At 44.4% G+C, this 26,788-nt stretch overlaps 1 protein-coding gene across 2 annotated transcripts in view; it reads left to right on the top strand.

The window, feature by feature from the left end:
- IRF3 (interferon regulatory factor 3) overlaps nt 1-26,788 on the top strand; it is a 238,924-nt gene that overhangs the window by 209,638 nt on the left and 2,498 nt on the right. For both annotated transcript variants that reach the window (XM_086930131.1, XM_086930132.1), the window contains one exon: nt 12,625-12,993. In XM_086930131.1, the coding sequence (XP_086786257.1) occupies nt 12,625-12,993 (369 nt within the window). The remainder of the gene's footprint in view (nt 1-12,624; nt 12,994-26,788) is intronic.

The following is a 26,788-nucleotide window of genomic DNA, read 5'->3' as shown; positions in this document are numbered from 1 at the left end:
CTGGTAGGGGATTTTGGATACTGAGGTGAGTTTTGGTACACCCTAATTCACTGAGGTTCTAAGTCTCTATGCACAGTTCTGTGTAGGAGCAGAATCCCTGCAAACATGGCGCCCAATCGTTGGTGGTCATATTACATGACGCTTGAGTAGTGCTTATATCAGTCCTTAACCCCCTTCTCTACTGTTTCTGGAAGACAGTGGTGTTGGACAAACCTACCTATAGCTACATAGGTCTTTTCAAGCTTGAATATTTTCAAACGGTTTCCTTTTGAATTACTACCCAGTTGTGCTACGTAGTTTTTTATTGTACCTCTTTCTCACTGTGTCACTATGGCTGACGTTGATATACCGCAGCATGGTCGAATTGCGGTTCGCAATCATGTGCAGGCTTATAACGTCGGATTGAAGGGCATGACCGTTATTATGGTAGTGAGTGCGGAAGTAGCTTTCCCATTTGAGATTTTCTATTCGTGGGTGACCTTCCCGGCTGTGAACGCAAATACTAATGTGTTCGACACTTATACTGCTACTGTCGTGCCACAGGAATATGTTCCATATAGGACACAGGAGGTTCCGATTAATGCTTGGCGGCATCGAGTTTGATTTGATGGCGATCTACCCCACACTTTGTTAGGCTCAAGGTTAGGTCCTTTGTCCATTCCAGGTGCTACCTGGCCAGTTTTGTCTGGATTTACACTGAATCCTAGACATGGAGCGGTTCCCGTTGCAGATTTATGGCTGTTACATACTGTCGCAATTAGTGTAATTCGGTCGTTAGTGCAATACATTACCCGCAACCTCCCGGGCGGAGCCCTAGGTGCTGCGGCGCTTCCAGCCAGACTGAGCGGTATGTAGCTTAGTCCTGTTATGTTTAATGCAGTGATGGGCAAGCGCCATCAGGATAAGGATGATATGCCTTTCTGGCTTGCCGAGAAATTCGGCCAGCTGAAAGCAGTATTTCCTAACACAACTCCTGTTGAGAAACACAGGATTCTGACAATTAGTTTGCCTAAAGACTTGATACCAGAGGCAGGCGACTGTGAGTCTTGAGGTAAGATATTTGCGGCGGGGTATACGAGGTGCTTTGGCACTCCGTCAATGACCGTCCTTCCCTCGGTCATTAAACGTGTTCAAGATGAGCACGGATCTGAGGCAGCAGTTGAATAGGTTATGCAGCTCTGCGGCAGTTTTGACGTAGTTTCCGATCTCGTACTTGCGAATGTCAAGGGAGATGCGGTAAGCTTCTCCCTTGACAGGGAGATGCGGTAATACTTTGCAGGCTGTTCCCGATGCTGAAAACCCCGCCAGTTATTACGGCGGCTTATAAAACTGTGGGCCGTAACAGTTTGGGTGTCAAGCCTTTCTCAACCAAAGAGAAAAAACAACCCGAAGGGCAGAAGTCGGAAACTGACGATCAGCCCAAGGCTAAGAAGCAAAATTGGCCGAAAAAACAAAAACAGGGTAAGCAACAGCAACAGAAACAGGGGTCATGTCCTGCATCTCCAGTGCCTGCACTTACAGAACGTGTTTATGACTTGCGCGACAATAAAATCTCCTGATCGTTTTCAGGTTTCTGAACAACGCTCTCCTCGTTCTTTTCAGAACTCATCGGCCTCATCAACCGGTGGTGGAAGAGGCGGCAGAGGTCGGGGTGGCCAGCAGGGACGCGACCAACCCCGCCCGAAAGACGGTAAAGGCATGCAGGACGATTCGACACAGAAAAAACCCCAGTTTCAGAAAAATAAAGTTGCCGCTTTAACAGCGCGATATGCCACAGATAGTGAGAACGCAGCTTCGGAATCTGACATGGGCTCTGACCTTGCTGGACAGCGCGGCGGAGATTACCATAGTGCGAGAGGCCCTGCGTCCACTACTGAAGGTGACAGCGACTGACCAGTATGTTGTTGTGGAGACAGCTGATACCAGAGTAGCTCCCCCGATAGACTTTATAAAATTGTCCTTTTAATTGAAGGTGACATACAACGTACCATAAAAGGGGTATTTTGGGAAAATCTTAAGACTACCTATGACATTTTGTTACCGGAGGCTGACTGACCCCCACCTTTTGTTCTTGCAGCTCAGAGAGGGGAGGAGGTGATCCTCCCTAGTTTCACGCACACTGTCTCAAAGGAGCATGCGCTGAATTTTGCAGAAGAGTGGGCTAAAGCCCTTGCGCTGGCTCTGTACCGTTCTCACTGTGATTGGGATACACTGATGGTTCCTCGCAAGTTGCGCATGGGTCGAAGCACGCATACGTTTCAGCTTGCGCCATTGTGGTAGGTGCCATGGTGAACGATGAGTTCAAGTCCAGTGTCGTGCACACGCAGACTTTAGGGGACTGCACCGCACAATTGGCAGAGCTTCGTGCCCTGATGCTTGCATTGGAGTACGCTGAGCCTAGTGTGATGACTCTTATTGTGACTGATTCTTACTACTGTATCCAGTCTTACAATGAAAACCTGTTCTTTTGGATTCAGAATGATTTTCGTGATTCCAAGGGTAGCACAATAAAACATAAAATCATCTGGGTCCGAGTGGCTGAGCTTAAAAAGCAGTTGCCACTCGTGTTTGTATTTCATACTCTCGGTCTTCAGCTCGTAGGAGTCCACGCTGTTGGCAATTCTTTGGCCGATGAGGCCGCAAAATCAGCAGTATTGACATATTTGGTTGCATCAGTTACACGTTCCAAAAGTAAGATTGATGATGATATCTTGGCAGCTGTTGCTGTGACTGAGAAGGGAAGTAAATATCCGTAGGGGTTCCCTTTGAAGTATTCATACCACTTAAGTCCTGATAAAGTTCCTTATGTGAAAATACCTGACGTTGGTGAAAGGTTGATTCCCAACGCGGAACGCAGGCCAGCGCTGATTACTGCAGCCCATGAAGGTGTTGCATCTGCGCATGCGGGCGTTTTGGCTACTGTATCTCAGTTACAACAACGTTTCTGGTGGCGGGGACTGTACAATCAGATGCGTGATTATGTCCTTCTCTGTGACGTTTACCAGCAGATTAAACCTTTAACTGCTGCGTGTCCGCCCCAGACACAGTTGTACATTTCTTAAAAACCACTTGGTTGTGTTTATTTAGATCACTGCAGTCCTTTTTCTTCTGATACTGCATATAAGTACATCTTAGTAGCAGTTGATTCATGCACACGTTTTGTGTGGGTGTGGCCACACCGCAGCCCTGATTCACGAACTGTCATAAGAGACTTGCATGTCTTTGTAGGGATTTTTGCCTGTGGTACCTTCCATTCGGGTCAGGGTCCGGCTTTGGCCTCTAAGGCGTATAAGGATGCCATGACTTCGTTGGGGGTCAGAGTCAAGTTTTCGTCTCTATACAGACGTGAGGGTAATAGTGTTGTGGAACCAATAAACCCAAATTTAAAGCAGTCTTTGACAGCTAGAGTTATAGGCCCTGGCAGGAACTGGCTGGCCCACCTCAATAGCGTGCAGCGTGCTCTAAATAATCTCCCTAGAAGGTCTCTGGGTGGGTGGACCCCATACAAAATGCTCTTTGGTATCAACATGTTTGTACCGGACCTTGACGGTCTAGACCAGGCGGCTGTTGCTGCCTCCTTTAACAAAGATGAACATTGCAATGTTTTACAGAATCTACAAGAGATGAGAGACAGTCTTGCAAAGGAACATTTGTCCTCCAACTCGGATGATGCGTTGCAGATCCCGGTAGTTGGCTGGCTACCCCAAGTTGGAGAACTGGTTCGGGAGAAGATCGAAAACAAGAAATAATTTGGTCCCTCTTATCGAGCTCCAGTTCCGGTGCTTGGTGTGAAGGGCACAAGAACAGTCATTTTACCACCACTTCCAGGTCATAAAGAAAACAGTTATATCTCCATTGACAATGTCAAGATTCTCAGAGTTGGCGATTCTTCGTAGTATGACACCGGCAGCCTCATGTCCTTCGATTTTGAGAAATTCTGTTTTGGCCCCGGCTTCTGATCCAGTGCCTGATGTTGCCCTTGAGATGCCTGCAATTTCTAGTCCTTTATTGAGTACACTGCCTGGTACTCAACTTGATGAAACTGACTACACTTACCCAACTGACTTATCGATGCCTGATTTGCAAACTCGCTTGGCTACAGAATCCAGATTTTCATTTGACACTGATTCACAAACATCGAAGAAACCTTCAAAGGTCTCTGTTTTGGCTAAATTGTTTAAAAAACATTTTTGATTCCCCCTTGGACCTACATTTGGTTGGTGCTTTTTTCAATTTACCTTTTCATGTCAATTGGCTATGTGGTGTATTTTTTTCGACTTGTCAATGGACACTATGTCGAGGAGAGAACATGCATTCGACATATCAATGGAACATTGGCTCCCCATACCTCATCACACAGATTGAAGAGAGACTTGGCTTTTGTTAACATCACTGCTAGGCCTGTCTTAGATGGGATAGTATGGGATGCAGTTCGTTTTCAAATTCATGGGCCCACTGAGGTTATAAATGTCCCTAATGTGCTTAGAGTTTTTATGGGGGATGTAATTAAACAGAATATACGTTCTGATGATTGGGATGTTCAGGCCGTAAAATCCTTGTTTTCTGATTTGAAATATTATGCTGCCTTTGAAGCTGAAGATTTGTATTTAGAATCTGCTAATTACGGTGATTTATATTGTTACCAACATTTTGGCAATCACTACCTGCATAAAACTAATATCAGGAGCAACACTGTGAATTATACGCAATGGGAACATTGTCCAGCTCCTATACAAGGCAGTTCTGCTTCCTTTTTGAAAAGGTTCACTTATTTTACTGATTTTAATCAGTTAAATTCCCAATGCATTTTATTTTAAAATGACCGAAAAGTCCACATCCAAAGTTAGACTTACCGATACTAAATTATTGTATTCGAAGTCCTTTCTAGACCAGTTAGCTGTAGGCGGCTACGAGTTGTGGAAGGATGCAATTGACCTTCAATCAGTTTGGGGTTCTAAAAACTGGCAAGTGCAAGGCACTGAGGCTTTGCACCGTGCATGTCTCATCCCGAACCAAATGTTGTTCTTGAATTCTACAATTTCACAGCCAACATGCTTTGGATTTGCTACTACTAAAAAATTAAAAGCTCCTTTTTTTCCTGAACTAGAAGAATATTCCAGTTGGAATAATGCCACTAAATTTTCGATCAGAGAGTTACAAACTATGTTGCTTAATTCTTCCTTTAAGCTCCAGGCTTTACACAGGTCAGGGTGGATCCCTTGTTTGAAAGTGGCCTTTCTGTTACCACCTATTCTGTAGGTATATTATGTCAGAATTGGCTCAAACATTCCACTTTGACGTCCGTTAAACTACACTTATCTAAACTGACTGACGATGTTGATCTGAATGATTTTATAAAGGGCCCGGCTAACGGCAGATCTAAAAGATGGATATATGCTATTTACAACGAAGTCTAGAAAGCGTTGCAGATTGAGGCGGCTACCTGCATTAGAGCTATAGATCAGGCTAATTTAGAGAAAGTGCTCGCAGTTGTAGATAACAGCATTAATACGCTTTCTTCCCGCATTTACACGTTAGATAATATTGTATCGTCTGTTGTTGATATTGTGCAGGATGAAGTGTCTCTTTTGTACCATGGTCAAAATCAATTGCGTTCTATTATGCAGTTTGTATGGACTTTACAAACGTTGAAAGTTGGCAAAGTGCCATGGCATTGCATGAACACGTCATCATTGTTTGCCCCTTTTAATTTGACTGATAAGCAGCGTTTACTGTCAATGAAAGATGCATCCTTTTCTATGTTACACATTGAAAGGTTAGAACCATTACCGTTTTCTGTGGCGGAGGCCGATTCAGCAACGTGGCTTATCCACGGGTTAATAACTCTCCCGTTCCCTCTGTTCAAGTTCGAAGGTGTATGTAGTACTTTGCGATTGGTAGATATGAACCTCTTGGTAGTGCTTATCTCCATGAAGCTTGGTCGCTTCCATTTACCTATAGATGCCTTAGGGAGGGTAAAGAAGTTTATTTGAATGGTGAAGATTGCACTGAAACACCAGATCACTCATTGATGTGTAGACATATCCAATTACATGGCTCTTGTAACCAGAATGAGCCAAATTTAGCTTGTATTTTGAAAGGTACACCTGTGCCTGCTATCGTGCCACATTTACATTACTGGCAATTTACTTTAAACAATGAAGATTGTTGTGGGTTATAAAAAAGGAATTGCTTTTGTAGTTACCGTCAGTGAACGTGTTGTTTGCTGTAAGAATGTAATGTATCCACCGCCGCATGGGAAGCTTGATGTTTCCATCTGGCCCAAGATTCCGACCTTGAAAGCTGAGTTCAACAAGATGAGTCGCATAAGAGCTCTATTGCCCCAGTAAGAAGTTGCCCTCACATCTGCTTGTGAGACATTCGTCCTTCACGTGGCTAACACCCGCACAGAGGTGCATGCTTTATTAAATACTGACTTGCCTTTGCATTTCGGTGAATTAATTCACACTATCTTTAATGCATCCTCCACAATGGGGCTGGCCAGGTTTTTTAAAGTTGTAAGGAGTGGCCTTGTGACTTCTTTTCAAACTATATTCGGTGTCTTCCCTGCTTTCTTTCATTCGATCTTTTCCAGCCTTTTTAGTGGATTTCCCTTACTGCTGGCTCTGGCTGCAGGCGTTCTTTTGCTGTTTTGTTTAATTCAAAATGGATGCACGTCCTGTGTTTCGAGACGAGCTGTCACGACTGGCGCTATTTCGCAACCGAACGCTTGAGTACTATGGAGACCTGCCTCTTGCAACTTTGAGTGCAGCTTATGGATTATCGTTTCGATTTTCCAACTTTACATATGTCCAGCCTGTTTTTCATTGCCTGAGTTGCGATTTCGACTTTGCCCTGGATTGTGTCTCTGCAATACGGTGTCTCCCGATGTGGATTATAATCAGCTTATGAGCCCCTTAGTTGCTCATGAATTGCTTTGTTCTAATGGAGGGAATATGGCCTTTGCAGCGATGCATGGAATACTGGGTCGTTGGAATGTGTTCGCAGCGGCGCAAGATTTCTTGGCACACAGCTTCATTGAAACCCACCGAGTTGTCCTCTGATGGTGCTTGAGGCTCCGGTAATTGAAGAACATGTATGTTCTTTCCCACTGTTAAATTGGATGGCTGAACTATTTTCGGATGATAAGTGACTTCCCGTTGGAGGCTGTTGCTGCATATTTTGCTTATTCATTGTAAGGTTGAATTATGTCATCACTTCTCTCTCCCATAACCGAGGACATTTATTTATTTTTTTCAAACCTCTATATAAAAAAATTCTCTGCCCAAGGCTTATAGACTTTGCTAAGGAAGGACAATGACTAACATTTACTGGATTTCCATTTATTATTTGACTAGGAGGATTTTAGAAGACAACATTTTTTTTCTCTTCTTATTTTTTTCCCTTGGGCAAATTTGAGCTGACTGTTGTTCTTGAACTCTGCATTCCAAAAATGTGCCCCTTATCTTATCCGTGCTCGGATAAAGGGAGGGTGTCATGTAGATAGGCTTTGCCTTCACACTGTGTTAAGTTAGCATGAGCTTATTAGAAGTTTAAACACCATTTTTCCTTTCTGCTGCTTCAGCACACAGCACATATTGTTATTAATGCTTTGAGCCGAGTAGAATATTTTGCTTCACACGAGAATAATATGTTTTCCTATTGTATCAGCTTTGCTTGTAAAGCTATGTCTGAACAGTGAGTGCCGAGGCCTTCAAGGTTATTTCAACACAGTAGTTGTTGTGAGGTCTGATCAGCACACGTCCTAGACATAACACATATGCAGCTGTGGCCAATTCTGGCTTTTGGCGCGTTTAATAATGCACTGCGCAGAGCATGCATACACACTTGATGAGTATTCGCATGCAGAGAGCTGGGGTAGAAGATGATGTGATCCCTTTCTACTAAGACCAGAGGTATGGAGCCGCCTTTCTAAAACCCAAAGAGACCTTCTTTAGATATAATATAATATACTAGCAAGGGAGGGTAAGATTGAGGTACTATCTAGCCTTCTTCCTTTTAGCATTTTAAGATACTTTCTCCCTTTGTATTTTATGGACTAGTAACTATGCTGATAACCTTGTTGCTTATAATATGTTTGCTTGTATTAGCTAAGATACTGCGCCTGAGAACACGCCATTAGAAATAAATATTTCAAACTTGCACGTGTCTTCATTTACTCCTTGTTCTGGATTGGTATGTTAGTATAACGAAAGAGTGTTCATGTGTTCCACGTTACCTGAGGTGTTCTAAGTCCATGTTCTGGGTTGTCTAATCATTGGGGGTATGGAAGAACCAATGAGACAGTGATTGCTAGTCTGGTAGGGGATTTTGGATACTGAGGTGAGTCTTGGTACACCCAAATTCACTGAGGTTCTAAGTCTCTATGCACAGTTCTGTGTAGGACCAGAATCCCTACGACAGTTCCTCCTAAAGCCCACTCCATAAGAAAGATAGGGGCTTCAATGGCATTTTTAGAGAACATTCCCTTAGATGATATCTGCAAAGCAGCTACATGGTCTACACCGCACACATTCACAAAACACTATTGTGTAGATGTGCAAACTAAACAAGAAGCTACTGTGGGCAGGGCTGTACTTTAAACACTATTTCAAACTACTGCAATAGATACTGGTGGTCGCTGCTAAGAGGGGGTACTGCTATATAATCTATGCAACAGTGTGTAATCTGCAGCTCATATGCCTCGAACGGAAAATGCTACTTACCAGTATGCATCTGTTCCTGGCATGTAGAGCTGCAGAGTTACACCGGCCCACCCGCCTCCCCGGCTACCTTTATCTGTTCCAGTATTATCTTAATTAGATACAGCTTACATGGACATCCTTCCTTTTTTCTTACAAAGCTCCTTAATTTCCCTAATGGAGAAAAACAATCTGAAGATGAAGCGAATGCCCATGCGGAATGTGATCCAAAGTAGGAGTCACCTATCTCGTGACTTCCAAATAACTTTTCAGGACAAAAACCAGTGCAAACATCAGGGCCCAACACTAGATGGCGATCTATGCAACAGTGTGTAACTCTGCACCTCTACATGCCAAGAACAGATGCATACTGGTAAGTAGCATTTTCCTTATGTATGTTTGCCTAGGAAAGGACCATTTCCAATTGGGAGGGTAAGAGTTGGAAGGCACAAACTGTCCGCATTTTTCTTTTAGCATGTGTTTCATGTAGGCAGTTGTGAGCACATCAAGGTCTAGTTCCAGGGTTCTGTGAAGCAGTGTTTGTGCCTGTAATGGTTTTAAGATGCAGTGTATGAAGTGTTTGCTGTTATGTGGATGCAGTATGTGATGTTCATTTGGCCATGCATTGCTGCTGGGTGTGCAGATGATATTATATATTGAGCACGGTTTTGTTTTCTTGGGTGTCGGTGTGTGTGTGTGGGGGGGGGGGGGGGGGGGGTGCAATCTTGTGTGTGTGTGTGTGTGTGTGTGTGTGTGTGTGTGTGTGTGTGTGCGTGTGTGCGTGTGTGTGTGTGTGTGCATGTGCGCAAACACACCGGGTAATGATGTACATGACCACTGAAATCAGTGTTAGCTGTTGAGCGGTGTAAAGTAGCCATCCCTTTTTACAGAGAATGTTATCCTACTGTAGTGACACTCGCCCTCCAACGCATCCTGTGTGGCTGGTAATTACCTGGCAATGCCAATCTTCTCTTTGGCTCTCCATAAGCACCTTGGCCAGTTCCAAGTGTTGGCCCTTTGCTCCAGAAAGACACAAAAACAGAGGCCAAATACCCTCAAAAACAGAGGTCAAAGAATGAATGTCCATTTCTCCCTGATGACAGCTCATGCTTTCTACCTGCACCTAAAATGTATTTTACAAAGTGGCACTATAAAAAACAAGCATTTGCAATAAAATAGCTCTCGCATTATTAAAGTTTGAGCTATTGGTGTAGCATTATTTAGCAATGCCAATAGTTCAAACTTTAATAATGCGAGACCTATTGCATTGCAAATGCTTGTTGAGTATGTAAAGTAGTACTTGTGTAGTACTTTTTTACGTACTCTTACATGCCTTTGTAAATTAGACCCAAAAACATCTAGGGTGGGAATATTCACTGAATGTTCATATACAATACATAGAAGTTGAAAATGATGTCCCCTACCTTGGACTTCTGCTAATAGGGAATTTGACATTTTGGGGACAACTCACAAAAGCATGTAGAGCATGTAAAATAGCATGCTTGCAGTAGCACTTCCCTTATGCATAAATGCTTTTGAAAATCAGTACCTTCATCTCAATTTTGCCCCCATCTGCCCTCTCCTTGTCTAACGGGGGCGGTGACTTGCCTCTAGATAAAAATGGCCACATCACATACACACTCTGATACAATATAAAACATCACTTAAATATAATGTCCTTATATAATGTAAGACAATAACGAATCCTAATGTATTATATAATCATTAAAGAAGTAAATACTATGGCCAGCATATCAGGCGCTGTATTGTATGGTAAAGCAATAGTTATAAGTATTATATAAGGCTTCAACCTGTTACACCTCATGCGCTCCAGCATTCTATATACATGTGTATAACCAAAAGCCGTTCATGCCTGTGAAATGACATAGACAATGAAGTCCACTGGAACACTCACCATGACACAAACACACTCAGCAAAGACCTCGACTTGGACCAGATGCTGTGCAATATACCACACTTACAACACACCTCCCACACTCAGGAATCTAGAACAGCGTCCATAGATAATCAGATACTCTGTGTTACGACTAAAACTTGTGGAGGGTTTTGGCGGTTTTCTGAGACTTTGTATTAGGTGGTGCTATGTTTGAGCAGTCTGCTGCCTATCTTGTCCCGCCATCATTCTGTGGAAAGTAATCAGACATAGGACACTGACAGAGACCTCTTAGGCTGGTACATGACTCAGTTTCCGCACATCTTACACATGAATAACGGAGCCGTCCCTCTGGGCATCCCTGAATACGATATGCAAAATTTAGAACTGTGGCGGACAGGACGCTGAACAGCTTTCTACGGTGACCGAGGTGCAATTTTAAAATGGAAACAAAACCACAATCTCGCCGCAACTGGTAGATTAAACCAACACAATTACACAGCAACCAAGCAGGCTGTTGCTGTTACTTTTGACAACATTAAAATGCGGTTGGTGCTGAAACTGGAGTCATATCGCAGTCGATCCACAGGGGCTAGGGAGGGAGGCTCTGATGGTTGCAAAGAGCTTTACAGCCCAATAGGAACATTCACAGCCTGTCAAAATTAAGAGAGGGGGGGGCGAGGGAGCATGTCGTCTGTGCTGCGCGCTGATGCGCGTCCCCGACGCGGACGGGAATGGGCGGAGCAAAGGCAGGACATGCACCTGCCTTTGCCCAATTGCGTGCCGTTTTTATTTTTAAAAAGCACGCTACAGCCAATGCCAGCCTGCGAAAGCAAAACCACACGCACGAGCGTGTGGTTAGCTTTCTGAAGCTCATACAAGAGGTCTCTCTCTGCGCGACAATGCTGCGCATTGCAATGCTAGGCGCGAGACCTAAAAAATCACTGTTTACTTTACTTGGTTTAGGACACTGTTGGTGTGTTTTAGGGTGAGGAGTTTTTGATTTACTGGAAATGCAGCCTATGGCGTTTTCCAGTAGTTCACCGTAGCCCCTTAATACACTTCTATCAAATTGACTGAGATTTTGTGTACCAAGAAATATTAAACTGAGGAGCTCCAAAGTCTTACACATCACTGAGCACACCCCAAAAGAATAAAATAGAACATCTAGCACATTCATGTTATAACAATACGTGGAGTCATATCTCAGCCTCAGAAGATGGCGGCATATTTTGGTTTTCGCTAAACATCATATATATTTAACTGTTCTTGTTTTTTTTACTTGCCTGTGTTTAAAAGTCAAATTTGCCTTTAATGATAAAGAATAAAAGCAGCACTGTCTGGACAAGGAGTTTGAGTATTATCAATATTGTCATATTCTATCTAATTTTGGATCGCCTGTGGTATGTATTGGGTGGTGGTGATGTAGTGTGTTAGTGTTTGCACCTCATTTCATTATATGTCAGTCTGATGCATATCTGGTCATGTTTTGCATTGTATGAGCATTGTTTGTTGGCTTCCATGTGTAAGGCAGTGCTCGCCATGTGATGAAGGGGGAACACAATGCAATATATTACACTTTGTTAGTCGCAATTAAGTGTGTGGAGTGTTGCTAGTCAAGTACTTCAATGTTTGAGGCTATATTGGCATGTAATATATTATCATATCTAATACTCGTAATTTTTTGCAGATCATGAGAAGTAGTGTAAGATAATGGACATGTGAGGAAGTATGTGACATGTTGCTTCTTTGATGTAGTGTGTGAGTATTTACAGGTTATTTGCTGTAGTCTGATGTTTTGCTGACCATAATGCACTTTGTTAAGAGTTTGCTGGTAATGTTGTATAATCTTCTTAGTAGTTTTCTGTGAGTGTGAGGGGTCCTGCTAGTTATGAGACAGTGTGAAGTTTATTCATTTATTTTTGCAAGCTGTGCATGGGGTTTTGCAAATCATTTGAGGGTCAGTGCAATTGTGTTTTTACTGCATTGTATGCCTGCATCAGATGAGGTTTTGATGTTTTTCTACAGCATCAGACTTCGAGGTGAAAGTGTTTTACCGCGGTGTCCCGGTCCTGACCACTACGGTGCAGAACCAAAGGGGGTTTCGACTAACATCTGACCCAGTCTCCAGGCCCCGAGAGGATCTCGAGGACATTGTGCTTCCTGAACCCTCGGCATGGATAAGTGACCAGAAAGTGGCTAGGATGATCAACACTGTGCTATGGAGCCTAGTGCCGGGGCTGCTGTTGGAGGTGAAAGGTGGCAACATCTGCGGAATGAGGCTGGGCAAGTGCAAAGGCTTCTGGACCATGACCCAGAATCCCCAGGCGGGCGAACCCCAGGAGGTGCTGAAGGAGGAGTACACAGTCTTGTACACAACACAGCAGTTTGTGACAGGTACAGGCTCCTCTGTTGTGTTTCTGTTTGCCATACAGTCTCTGACCTGCTTCTGTCTTTTGTGTCTATCCCATCACCTCAGCCTCTTGAGTCTACTTCACTGAGGTGACTTTGTATCACACTAAACCATCTCTTTGTGATAAAATTCTGCCAGCACTTGAACTGCTATGCCTAGTGTATCTACCTTCATTCCCTTGAAGCACCTTTACCTTATGTAACCAATAACTCTCCCAGGTCCACTATCTGATCTTTTGCCTAAATAACCGCTATTGCTCACGCATCAACTAAGTAACCATCTTTTCCAGCCTTCTCTAACCAGGCACTCCAACACTAGTATACCACTGTGGTAAATAAAACTTCCGGTGCCTACCAAATCTAGGACTGTTTTATTTATTCATCTATGCATTATGTAGTGCTCTCCGCTCTGAGTTGTTAAGGCTCTGTGTATGAAAATGAACAAAGTTGAACTTCCTATTACACAGAATACTGTAGGTCATTAATAAAGGCAGATTAACAATAAGGAGAGCGATGCAAGTACAGAATGAACAGGGGTGTTAACATATGTAGTGTAGGGGTAAGCAAAGGTTGTTAAGTTGGTAATGTAGTAGATAGCATCGGAGAGTAAAGGAAACAGGGAAAGACAAGAAATATAGTAGAATAGGAGAGAGAAAATATATAAAGGGATAGTATGGAAATGGTGGGTAATCAGAGAAAGATTGGACAGACAAGTGAGAGAGGGTGGAGAAAAGAGTCAACAGATAATATACAGGTGTGGGGAAAAAAGAGTAAGGGGTATTGTCCATTTCATTAGTAGCTACTCAGCAGATTTTAGCCACAGTATAGATCAAGTAGGCAGCTATTCAGATGTTTCTGAGGATTAGGAGGGATTCGGAGAGTCTGATGGGTACAGACAAGGAGCTCCATAACAAGATTGATGCTCCTGAGAAAGACTGTGTTGCTACGGCTCTTCTTGCGTGGTTTCATGGGAGACATTCTGTGGCTTCTCAGGATTTTGTGGCTGTTGGATCTTTTGACAGAAGAAAGTATATACAATATTTTATGTGTGGTGCATACAATTTTAAACTCAATTCTGGCTTGGAAATCCAGTGAGGGTCTCTTAGGATTCGGAATGAGATAATTAACTTAACTGATGTTGAGATGACCCTGGATTCAAGTAAATCACTGGTTTGATGGGAACTTGGGCTCGGCTGAGAAGTATGGACATCTAGGAGGCAACATGTATTTCACCCTGCCCTCTGTATAGTCTTATTTTTTCAGTACCTTTGGAAGTCTCTTTCCATGGTTTCATAAGGTTTTGTCTGTAGGGCTCAGTCACACCTCATCACTTTTTGCAGTGTGTGTGTTTGCTAAATTGTAAAGAGCAGCATTTGACCCATGAGTCAAACCTACTGTTAGGTGGTTCTGACACTATGGGCCGCCCAGATTTTTCACTTTTTGAGCACCTAATTGTTGAGCTTTTACTGTGGGGGCCCTCATAATCTGGGACTCACCCACAGTGAGCTCATAATGAAGGAGACTGCATGGAGATTTTACTGGTGTACTCCTGGCTTGACTAGGCCACTGCGCAGCAGCTGGAGTATGGGACACCGTGCTGGTTACATGCAGACACAAGTGTACATGCGTGTGCACACGTGTAGGGGCTGCGCAGGGGAGATTCATAGCGTGCGCAGTCCAGGAGCAGCTACAGAGTGAATGGTGTGGCAGGACTTATGCAGAATTGGGTGGTAACATGGAATAGGCTGTATACCCTGGGAAGGAAGATGCCAGGGAAAGCCAGTGTGTTTTACTGTGTTTTCACCTCATTATTCCCCATAGAGGATGTGGGGCCCATGGCTAAAATGACTTCCACAAAGCCTACAGATTCCAGACACGCAGTAATGTCCAGTGTAGCGGATGTGAAACTTAGTATTCTGCAGAGTCCAAAGTCATATTTGTACTGCTTTTGGGACGTCCAGAAATGTCATATTTCTCCGAGTCCCTGGCTGGGGTCTGGCCATGGCATGTTAGATTAATGACCTTTCTTCCCAGAGCGAAGATCTTCCCTCCAAGGAGAAAAGATAGGTGGAGCTACAAGCCAATCCATCAACTGCAGTTGCTGGGTGCCAGGCGCCAGGTTGCACCAAGGAGGGACGGCAGTAAGGGGGGAAGGAGTTTAGTTTCAGAGGCCATGTGGCCAGATACACTGGACGATGCCATTTTGAAGGATTGGTGTCACTATAACGCATGCTTTTACATCGCATGCCTTTACAACGCGGTTTTTACCACGCAGTCCATTACAACGCATAATGCTTTTAGACGCTGGATAGTGAATTATTTAATTTACTATTCCAACTCCAGTCCCCGTGGATAGCAGGGAAGGTGTTGGATAGTAAATTAAATATATTCCCTATCCTAGAGCGCCCCCCAGCGCAATGCGTTGTGATGGTATGCGTTGTAATGGTTGCGATGTAATGGTAGTGCGTTGTAAAAAATGCGTTGTAAGTGATGTTCCCCCATTTTGAACAAACCCAGGGGCTGGACAAGAAGGAGGGAGCAGGGGCAGGGAAGTGATGTGTAGCTGTTTGATAGGACACACAGAGACTTCCTGCCAGCCCCTACTCAACTTTTAAAAAGTACTTGCACAGGAAGAGAAGGTCTCTCTGGGGTGTGGTCTGCGGAGGCAAAAAGTGCTGGAGCCTGGTGCAATGGGCAGTTGGAATGAGGTACCCCCTGACTGCCCCTAGGGCCCTAATAGCGCCAGAAGAAGGTCCCAGGACCGGTGCGCAGAGGCAGTGGCCTCTGGCAAGGAGAAGAGAGGCCCAGGAGGGGCCCAGGACCCCATCCCGGGCCCCGAAGCGAAGCTGGGGAGCGCCATCACGCTCCCTGTGAATATTCACCCCTACGGGGGTCCAGGAGCCCACCCTGGCCCCCGGCGAAGAGGAGGCGGGCACGGGACCCCAACTCCGGGCCCCAACAAGAATGCGGACGTTGGGGTGGGCGCCGTCGCGTCCCCCTCCCCGGAAGTGGCCTAAGGGCCCAGGACCCCATCCCCATGCCCTGGAGTGTGGCTGGAGGAGGGGGGAGTGCCGTTGCACTCCCCCGAGGCAGGCACAAGCTTCCGTGTCTGCCCGCAGCAGACCACAACTGCAGGGCCGGCTCCCGCTGCAGCAGGCAAAGGTGCTGGTCGTGCGGGGAGCCGGCAGGGGCAGCCGGGGGTGGGCTCCCCAAACTGCCCTCCAACGCGTGGGCATGCGGGGGTCCCGGAGGGGACCGGGTCCCTCAAGACGAACCAGAGAAGTGCCAGGGGCCCGGGTGGGACTGGGCCCCCGAAAATGGGCGGATCGGCCGGGGGTGGGCTCCCCGAGCCGAATGACTCACCTGGGGGTCCGGGTGGGACCGGACCCTCCCACAGACATCCAAAGCGGCGTGGAGCACACATCGCGGCTCTCCCCAGTACAGCGGGGGAGCCGTTCATTTAATATGCGGGAAACCGGTATGAAGCGCCCCAGAATGCCTTGCAAGGCATTAGGAACTTGGCTGTTTTGGATGCTGGTGGCCCCCAAAGGAGGGGGGTCACCCTCATTTGTTGAAAGAGGGGCAGAGGGACCTGCAGGAGCAACGCAACCTCCCCCAGCCCAAAGAAGAAAGTCCCACCCTAAGTGTCTTGGGGAATTGGAGAGAATAATCCCTCAATGGCTCAGCATGCATTCTAAACCTTCAGGGCTGGAACTTTTGTTCTTTAGGTGAGGGTGATTTAAAAGTGCTTTTGGAAGTGAAAGTCTAAGGTGGTGGATATCTGTTAGAAGGCATCCCCTGGAGGTGAAGAGGTGTAATTGCACCACAAATGCTTTTACTAACATTATTCTATTAGAGGGACTGACTTCAATGTGAAGTATTGGTATTAGGTGATGTCATAAGCAAAGTGGGTTTAAGTGGCTAGACACTCCTGCTAGGGTGTCTAACTGTATTTATAACTTAATCCTGTGATCATCTGTGATGCCTTTAGGGGCTGTAATTGCAATGCATTTTTAATGATATCCAAATGTGCTGAGTACTGTCATTATAAAGTGTGCCTAAACATGTATTTTTGCTGCTGCGCTTAGGTGAAGACCCCAGACTATTAGCTCCGAAGATGTAGAGGTGCATACTGTATGGTCCGTAGGAGATGCTCAGTCAGGGTCATGTGTCACCAAGGCAGGTGTAGCCTGTTTAATGCTTGTTGAGGTAATGGGGCGGGGTCGCCACTGGAATGGTGCCAGTGCCCAAGTCCTTCCTTCCAGATTAAGACCAATTCACTGCTTTGGGGGCAAGATGATGTACATACATGGGAGTGGTGGTACTAGACCCCACGCCCCTTGCAGGAGGGGTGGAGATGTTATGCAATGTCACAAAGTAATTCCATCAGCTTATGTATATTTGTAAATTGGTGTATTGTATTGAGTGGTGTGTGTGTTTAATAAGCAAAGTAGAGACTGGACAATCAATTATTGAGTGTTATTTTTCTGCACCTGCAAATGGCGATTACTAGCCCACACCACCTCCCTTGAGTAAGCCTCAGACTGCTCTGCAACGCTACCCTCTGAGAGTCATTGACTACCTCCTGAGGCCCGCATGATTCGATATCACCCCAGGACCCATCGGATTATGGTTTTCTCTGCTCGCTGCTTCCCTACAGAGTCCCATCACACTCCATTAAATATTACCTCCTTTCTCACTCCCTTCCCCTCCCCTGTTCTTTATCACTGCATGACCATGATCCACTCTCCTTGACGTCCCTGCAGGACCCTGCCTGACCTACTCATCTAAGGGATACCTACGCGACTGCATGTACCAGCACCATTACAGACTAGCTCTGTCTTGCCTAACTACAATTAATTGACCCCTCCACTTATTTCATTTTTTTACTTCCTGCTCCACCCCGCCTTGCACCAATTCCTTTCTATAGAGGCTTCTTTCTCTGCCAGCCCATTCTCTACCTGTATGTTGCCCCTCCCATGCCCCCTGGCTAACACTCTTTCCTTGCCCCTTCCTGCAGCACTGCACCTTACCCAAGTCATGATGATGATCCTGATTTGAAAAGGATCGAAACGCCATTGACCGTCCAGCGCGAACATAGGCGCCCCAGACCATATGGTTCCTAATACAATACCTGTATCACTGAAGTTCATTTCAAACAAATGAGGAACCATTTTTGCTGTCTTTTACTCACTATACATAATTATCACTAGTCACCTGCGCCGCCGTCGCTGATTATTGTCACTTGTGTTGCTACAGTGTCGTTCACTCACTTGCACTGAGCACCAAGTACAATTTGGGTTTTCTTGAATGTATTACATTGTCTTTTGCAGTGCTGCAATAACTGCAAAATTATCTATTTTTACTGTGTGTTCCCCTCTTTATATTTGTAATAAATATGATGCCGTGTGCACTTATATGAAATACCAAAAGAGACTCCTTATCTCCTTTTTGATAATGTTTTTCACATATCTTCTCTAATTGACTCTAAGTTAGACCAGTTAGGATACTGTATGTTAATTGCATACCCTCTGAGAGTCAGGCGCTGCCCTAGGGTGTTTGGTTCCCAGTGAAGGACAAATGTGTCATGTTATTTGTGCAGGCCTCACAGATGCTGCCTCGTATTCCAACACCTACTTTTTCATTTTTTTTGCAATTTGGATTGAGGAACTATCATTCCGTATGTCTCAGATAAGGTCTAATGAGTAAGATGTTGAGTGTGGGACTGGGAGACAAAACTATCTTACTTCCTCTCTTTGCCAGAAAAGAACTATCCGGCTACTTCACCATGGTGAAATTCACTGTATTACTTGTGGGTGGTTTGGAATTTCTTTACAGTAAGAGTCTTAAAGTCATGCTTTGGCACCTCCAAACTGAGGATGGTTCGGAGACCCGGGATTGGACTGGTAGTATGATTCCTTGTACCTCATATTTTAGTGACAGATGAAATACAGCTCCACCATGCGAGTGCTTGGAAAAAAGTATATCCACCATTATTAAACTGGGCCTTTCATTTTGCAGATATGGTGAGAAAGAAATTACCTTGCAGGGTGAAATGGCCTCTCCTTACTGCCTATGGTGAGAGCAGAGCAGGTCTCCGTTCCAAATGTTTCGCTCTAAAAATTGAATTGTAACAGCATTTCAATGATGATGATTATCTCTTAACTCATTGTTATCATTAAAAGTTGTAGAAGTGAGTTGCGGAGGTTTGCCAGAGTGAAACACCTTTTGGGTGGAACATAGGGGCATATTATCAAGGATGGGGTTAAAATTATCGCCGGTTTAGCGGCAGAAAACTGCTGCTAAATCGGCGATAATGGGCTTGATAATATGCCCTGGAGAATTCCAATAGAAGCCCAGGTTTACACCAGAACATGAACTTCTATTGGATTTCTCAAGGGCATATTATCAAGCCTATTATTGCCGCTTTAGCAGCAGTTTTCTGCCGCTAAACCGGCGATAATTTTTAACGCTGTTCTTGATAATATGCCCCATAGACTTTTGAATAGAAAGAGCACTTTAGAAGTCAATCATGTCTTAGAATGCCTTTAAGTGATTTCCAAGCACCGTCCGATATGTTTGTGGAGAATGACACTTTACAACGCAAGCGTTATTACAACGCATTTTTTACATCTCAAAATCCATTACAGCGCATGTCGTTACAACGCATAATCCATTACAACGCAATTACTATTCTAAGTCCGCTGGGGCGTTACTTTGGGAATGCGTTGTAATGGATTATGCGATGTAATGACGTCTTATAATGGATTTCGCGTTGTAAAACATTTGTTGTAATGACACGTGTTGTAACACCTGCGTTGTAAACAAGGTTTCCCGTTTGTGGACATTGTGCTTTGAGGTGGCACACCAGGGTTATAGAAGTGATGGTTCGAGGAGAGAGAACTACTAATAGAGCAAGGAGAATGCAACATAATTGAGCGAAAACAAGTTGTAGTCATCTGCAACAGCGCCTGATACTTCAGCCAGACATGAAACCATTTTGATCCTGGTGTACCGGGGAGGAAATGCCTTGGTTTAGTCTATTAGTGACAGTTTGTGCTGTGATTTTGGCTTCAGAATTGATAAGGGATATCAGGCGGCAAGAGGAGTATTGCTCTCTGGCCTTTCCAGTTTTAATGCGATCCAGATTGCTGCACCTAATTGTGCAGCCTCTGCAAATACCTCTGAAATGGGATGTCAGCCTTGTGTAAGCCAGAGCTGCCAAAACCACCTGAGATAGAAGATGTATAATCAAATGCACATTTACCCCCATGGGATCCACACTGCTTTTGTTGTACCAACACACTCATCTTTCGCAGAAAGCAGAATATCTCTTATGGGTAGATCTATTCTAGGCCAAGCTTGCCTAATGAAAAACATAGCTTGGAGTGAAATCCGTGGTACTTCCCAACGCTGCCTGAAACTTTCCATGGCATGAGTGTCAATTGATCTGTCATTAAGGGGTGTAGTTCTCCTGTTGGATTTTAGTCTATGGATCTGTAGATCCCAAAACATTTCTAACAGTATTCAAAAACCACGGTTGTGCTCTCCAAATTGGAGTCACTAGACCCAGTTCCGCTTTCTACCTCCTCGCTTGAGCCATTAGTCAAGGGTTCATGGAAAACTAGGAAAATGCATACAGGAGCTTTTCACATTTGTTGCCTTCGCCAACGGATCTGGCCTCCAACTGACAAACTCCTGGAGTTGTCTTTTCAAGTGAGGTGTGAAAAGGCCTATTGTGCATGGACCCCGCTTTTGCTGTACAGCCTGATCACTTGTGGATGCTTCTGCATTCCTTTGGCCCAGAATGTATTCCACCATTACTGAAATCCTGTGCTGAAGGCAAAAGAGCCCAAAATCTTTTACTGCCTGGGCTAGCATTCTTGACCTCGTGCTTCCTGACATGTTGGTATATCAAACAGCTGAGATGTTATACATCCGGAGTTGTACATGGACAAAAGTGAGGGATCCTCTTAGATAGGTTTAAATACCCATTAAGAGACGGGTTTCCTGTTCCTTGAAAAAGGACTTTCACCCACATATTTCTATGTAGCATGCTTCATCATTGAGTCCTCTCCCAGTGAGATGGTCTGTCACTGAGTGGGGTCAACCCTGCTCTTAGGAGGAGCTCTTCGATCTATATTACAAATGCAGGACTGGGAAATGTTAAAATTCCCTAAGGTGTCTAACAGAATAATATATATTTTTATAACTAGGAGACTCCCTGAGAAGGTTAAAACCCACAAAGGGGGGACAAAAAGGAGTGTCAATGGTCCCTTTCTCAATAGATCAACGTGCTTCAGCTCTTGTCTTAGCCACAAATGATCTATTCGCTCTCATCAGGACCTGCCTGACACTGTCTTTATTTTTATTTTTATTTTCTATATTTTAGACATACCACCTTTTTGTGTTGTTTCATGTCACCAATCTCTGGTTACTGTCATGATGCTGTGAAATCCCTGGTTTTTAATCAAAAGAATTAACACGTTGGTGGTTACAATAAGGTTTACCTCTCCCCATGTTCAGGAAGTGCTGCACTGCACACTGTTCTACTTGTGATGTATCTAGTAACTAGGTGTGGGCGGAACTCGCAGAGTTGTGTTCCATGGAATTCCGCAGTCACCTAAAAAATCTGCGGGATTCCGGGGAGTTCCGCGCGTGGTGGAATTCCGGTCTGCCGTTCTATTACCTCAGTGACATTTGCTCCTAGTCCTCTTAAGCATATACTGGGATGTAGTGCACATCTTCCATGTGTACTGACAGACAGTAACTCACCCAGGAATCCTTGCTCTTCTGGCCTCGGTTGCTCAAGTTCCGTTCTTTAATGATGGCTCGACCAAGCTCGCTCACTGCTGCCTTTTTCTTCCCCATGTTCAGTCCGCAATTACTTGAATCCTAGTAAACACACAGAGGGAGGAGGATTGGAAGTAGCTCTAAACATTACATGCCTTCTGTGAAGACTAACATTCAGCAGGTGTCACAAAGCTTTATCTGGCATATAGCCAGAGCCATTTAGAAATGATATACAGCTGGGAAAAACACACATTCAAAATGGGAAGTGCACTATTGTGTTTTTTTTTGTATGAATTCAGGAGCCTAAGTGCCTTTAACTAGAAGAGGCAGTGCTTCCAAAATAAAGCTAACACTTGTGGCAGGCGTACCCGGCCCCCTTCCCTCCCTACTCATATAAATAATAGAATTTCAGTAGTTAGGAACTTAGGGGGGGTTGTTATGATGGCGTGCGGATTGCCACCGCCCGACTGGCAGTGGCGATCCGCATGCCATAACTCCCCGCACGACCGCCAATTACCCCCGCCATATTACCATGGCACGGCGGACGGAAAGACCGTCCGCCGCTTTTCCGCCGGCAGGCAATCGTCACGATTGCCTGCCGGGCGGAAAAGGCCCACAATATGGTTGCGGTGCCTCACAGGCACGGCCATCCATATTATGATGTGTGCAGTGGACATGCATTTCCATGGCGGAGACTCTGCCATGGAAAGGCATGCAGAGATTGACGTCTGTGGTACCCCCCCTTCATTGCCATACACAAGGTGGCATTGCAATGCACAACATGCACCTTTAACATTGCAGCGGGTGCTGTTAACAGCACCGCCCGCCGCAATGTTTAAGGCAAAAATGGGCCCGCCAGTGGGGAGGGTGCATCCTAATTTGCCTTGCGGGACCACCGCACCTCTGGCGGTCGGTCCCTTTTTCGTTATCTGCCTGCCATCGTAATAGTGCCCTTAATATTTCTGACTGCCAGAGACAAATCAAGCACAAGGAGATGATTGACATAGTGCTGAAACTTTTCAGACACTCACCCCCTGACACAGATCTAGGTTGAATCCATCCTCGTTTTTTAGCTCACTTTGCCACCTCAGTTCAGACCCAGCCATATGCAAATCAGTCTTGACCCTGTTCCGTGTGGGAATCGTCCAGCCCGAACTGCCAAGCCGGATCTTTCCTGGACCGGAAACAAGCATCCTGGGACCGGTTCAGGGTAACACCCCTCATCAGCCAGGATAGCTGGAATTCAGTGGCAAAGTGATCAAGGGACCCACGTCTGGGCATATCCTGCCAACATAGGTCAAACAAAGCAAACACAAGGAGATGATGGATGGCATACTGAAACTTTTCAGACCCTCATCCCCAATCACAGATATATGCAAATCAGTCTTGATTTATCCCCACTAGAATCTGTTTTAGAATCTGGCAGACTTTGGACTTTTGCCTACTGCTCAGTCAGTGGTACTGCCAGGCAGAAAATATATATTTTTGTTCAGTTTTTGAAGATTCTAGAGAAAAGGGACACACAACTCATGGATTCAGTAGTGCTCAGATTGTGAGCTATGAACAAACCAAATGTATTTATGCACAGTTTACGTGTGACAGTAAGGTTCTTGGTAGACCTCATAGGAGATTACAGGCAGGCAGCCTACAAGTCAAACACATCAAAAGAGAATTGAAGAGATTTGTGTCGTCTTTGAAAGAGACAACCGCAATGTTGCTGTCCTTCTTTCTTCGCCAAAAGGCTAACCAAGCCATGCTTGTGTCTTTTTTCATTTCCTGGTTTCCACGTCTGAAGTCACTGCGTAAAGCGTGAGACGGTGTCCTTATGCTTAGCTGTACCTTTTTTGGCTTGTTGTCATTGTTATATTATACAGGAACCGACCATTAGTTAAAAGCTTATTAGTTGTGTAATGTTTTAGATTAAGAGATAACTTCCATTCGCTGTCATCACAAATATATATGGATACCGTATTTTCCGGCGTATAAGACGACTTTTTAACCCCTTAAAATGTTCTGGAAAGTCGGGGGTCGTCTTATACGCCGGGTACCAAATTTGACGGTATGTTTTCATGCGTTTTTATATAGCGCGGACTTCACCCGAAGGAGTCAGATCGCTTCTCAATAGGAAATGGTGCAGCTTAACTTTAACAGAAGACCGATGCTGTTTTTTTCTGTGGCAAGAGACAGGATTTTCAGTTGCCACATGGTGATGTCCACCTGTGCATGAGCATTCGCAAACTTGTGCCAGGCACATAATATGAGGCCATGTTGTTTGCAGAAGTTCTGGATGAATAACGCAAGTCTCTGGAAGCCTTATTATTGGTCCTCAATAGCATTAAGTATTCTGGGGAACTATGTGCTACTAGCTTGTTTCCTTTTTCACTGATGTAATAAAGTTCAATCGACAGTATGTAAGAAGAGCATGTGCCTCATTTACCTGTCCGCACAATGTGTGTACAATGAAATATGACAGATTAGAACTAAACCTTGTACCTAATGCCAGTGGCAACACACATCTGAATTTAAGCTTATATGCACATCCTGCGTTGGGCTGCGCTGGAAGTGGGGGTAGTCTTATACGGCGAGTATAGCACGAAACCTACATTTTATCAACAAAAGTAGGGGGTCGTCTTATACGCCGGGTCGTCTTATACGCCGGAAAATACGGTACCCATATAAACTGGTACTGTGGTTTCCACCCTATTCAGAAGGCCTATACACGGGTCAGATTTGCAATGTATACATAGTACTGCTAAGCTTCAGTCTGCAATATGAGGAACACCCCATCAACAAAGTGAAAAAGAATGTCCTTATATGTTCAGAAATGAAATTTCATAATTGAATCCTGCGACATCAGTACATAGTCTGTATATCGATCTTTGTTCTCTTTCATAAACGATCCTGAGAAAATTTGTATTTGCATCTTGTGTCTTAATTTGTTCCAGTACAGCCCACGTGAAATCATCCACTATGTATCCTACTCTAATGTAGTGACATTTTTGTAGTAATTCTCTTGCATCTGAGGTTGCTCCTATGTTCACCAATGCGTTGCTTTACTTTCCTGTGGGTCATCCCTGTATATCTTAAGTTGCAGGGATGTGTAATGAGATAAACCACACGTTGAATTATAACTGGCATGTCTGTTTACCCATATTGCCACATCTCCTGTTTTTAATACTTTGTTATTGTGCATACACTGCAATTCCCTCACCGGTAGTGACTGCTAATATTTGGTCAACTCCATAGAGGGGTTCTGTTCTGAGTCTTAAGTATGCGCTATCCCTGGTGTGCACTAAGATATTGATAATGTTCCTTGACCTTTAGTGTACAATCAGTGGTTACTTGAAACTCATTTTGCCAGTATTTAGGATATGCCAGTGTTTGTTGGTCAGTTTCATGATTTGATTTGATTGGATAAGACTGAATAGGTAGCAACCCACCAAAAGTTGTCTTTCCTCATTTTTCATGTATGTTCAAACAATGCCTCCCTAATGTTGTTCTTCGCCCTCCTGAAGGATTTGTGTATTATTGCTTCAGGATATCCCCTTTGCCTTAATTTGTTGCTCAGCTCATTGGCCTGTGTTTTTTACATCTTCCATCCTGCTGCAGTATCTTCTGTGTCTAAGAAATTGTCCAAAGGGTAGATTTTCTCATAGAGGGTGCAGGAGGAAGCAGTCGAAACTGAGAAGACCGTTCTTATCAGTAGGTTTTTGGCATATGTCCATCCTTGGGGTTCTTTTGTCGTGGAAGATTTTACAATCCAGAAAAGTTAATTTGATATTATACGTAAACTTCGAATACTCATTTTATGTGTTGATCCATTCCACAGATTCAATCTCCTCCCCCTAGTCTCCCTTTTAAATTATCAACACATCGTGGATGTATCTTCTCCAAAGTTCTGTATAATTCCTGTGTGTATTTCTTTGGGTCATGATTTTCATTTGTTCAAAATGGTGAACATATAGGTATGCGGTACTTGGGGCAAAGGTGCTGCCCATTGATATACTGTGTACTTGTAGGTGCACAGTCCCTACACATGCAAATAAACATTTTTCAAAGCCCATCTCATTGATATTAAAAACAAAATGGCTAGAGTTGTTGTGGGGCCCGTCCTCAGAAAACAGTAGATCCTCCAAAACCTTCAGAGTTTCATACTGGGGTAAAACTAGACTAACATCTAGGTCAACGTGCTGTCCCCTGGGGTTGCATCCTGTGCCATGTTCCTTGTATTCATTTATAAGGTCCGGCCTTCCTATTGTACTTTGAGTTCCATTCTGTTTTTTGCTTCTTCCTCTTCCCCAGCCTCATCCTAAAAAAAGGAATCTATTCTTGTGTGCCAGGAAACCTTGATTGAACTTAGGAGGGTACTTCCTGGGCCACCCATAGAATGGTAGTAGGCTAGGCTGTACTTGAAATGGAGGGGTGTAGGTTGGACATGGCACCTGTTTGGGCATACTTCTTGTTCCTCTGCCTCTCCTTCCACGTATATGTCTATGGTCAACTCCCCACTGTCCATTGTCTGAGTCCATGGGCAAACCTCTTGTTGAAGTATCATCATCTGATGTACCTGAGGTACATGTCTTGACATAGTTTGTAGTTGAGTATGGGTAACCTTGTCATGGGTAAACTTCTTCACATCGTTTTGAAGTGGTAGTATTTAAGTTTGGGTCAGGAACTCTTTGTATTTGCCCAGTGCCTTATTTATTTCCTGTAGTCGTTTCTTAAATAGTGTTACTTGGACTATCGCCTTCAGGTTGTTCTCTTCGGTTTGTATTTTGATCAACACGGCATTTGATAGTTGTTTTGCTGTTTTTATTTTTAGTACTAGCCTGGCACGTGTACACTGCCATGCAATGAGCGACCACTCCTCTCTAAAGTTAGCGTCCTCTAAAATGATTCTTAGTTTGTTTCCTACGATGAGGCTTTTTGGAGCCATGTTAGCTCTTCGGTATTCCATCATTATTATGCATTGTACAGGGGTCCCATG

This window comes from Lissotriton vulgaris, chromosome 7 (assembly GCF_964263255.1).
Source record: "Lissotriton vulgaris chromosome 7, aLisVul1.2, whole genome shotgun sequence".
NCBI lineage: Eukaryota > Metazoa > Chordata > Amphibia > Caudata > Salamandridae > Lissotriton > Lissotriton vulgaris.
The sequence above is the reverse complement of the archived record's forward strand: the minus strand, read 5'-3'. Positions and strand labels throughout refer to the sequence as shown.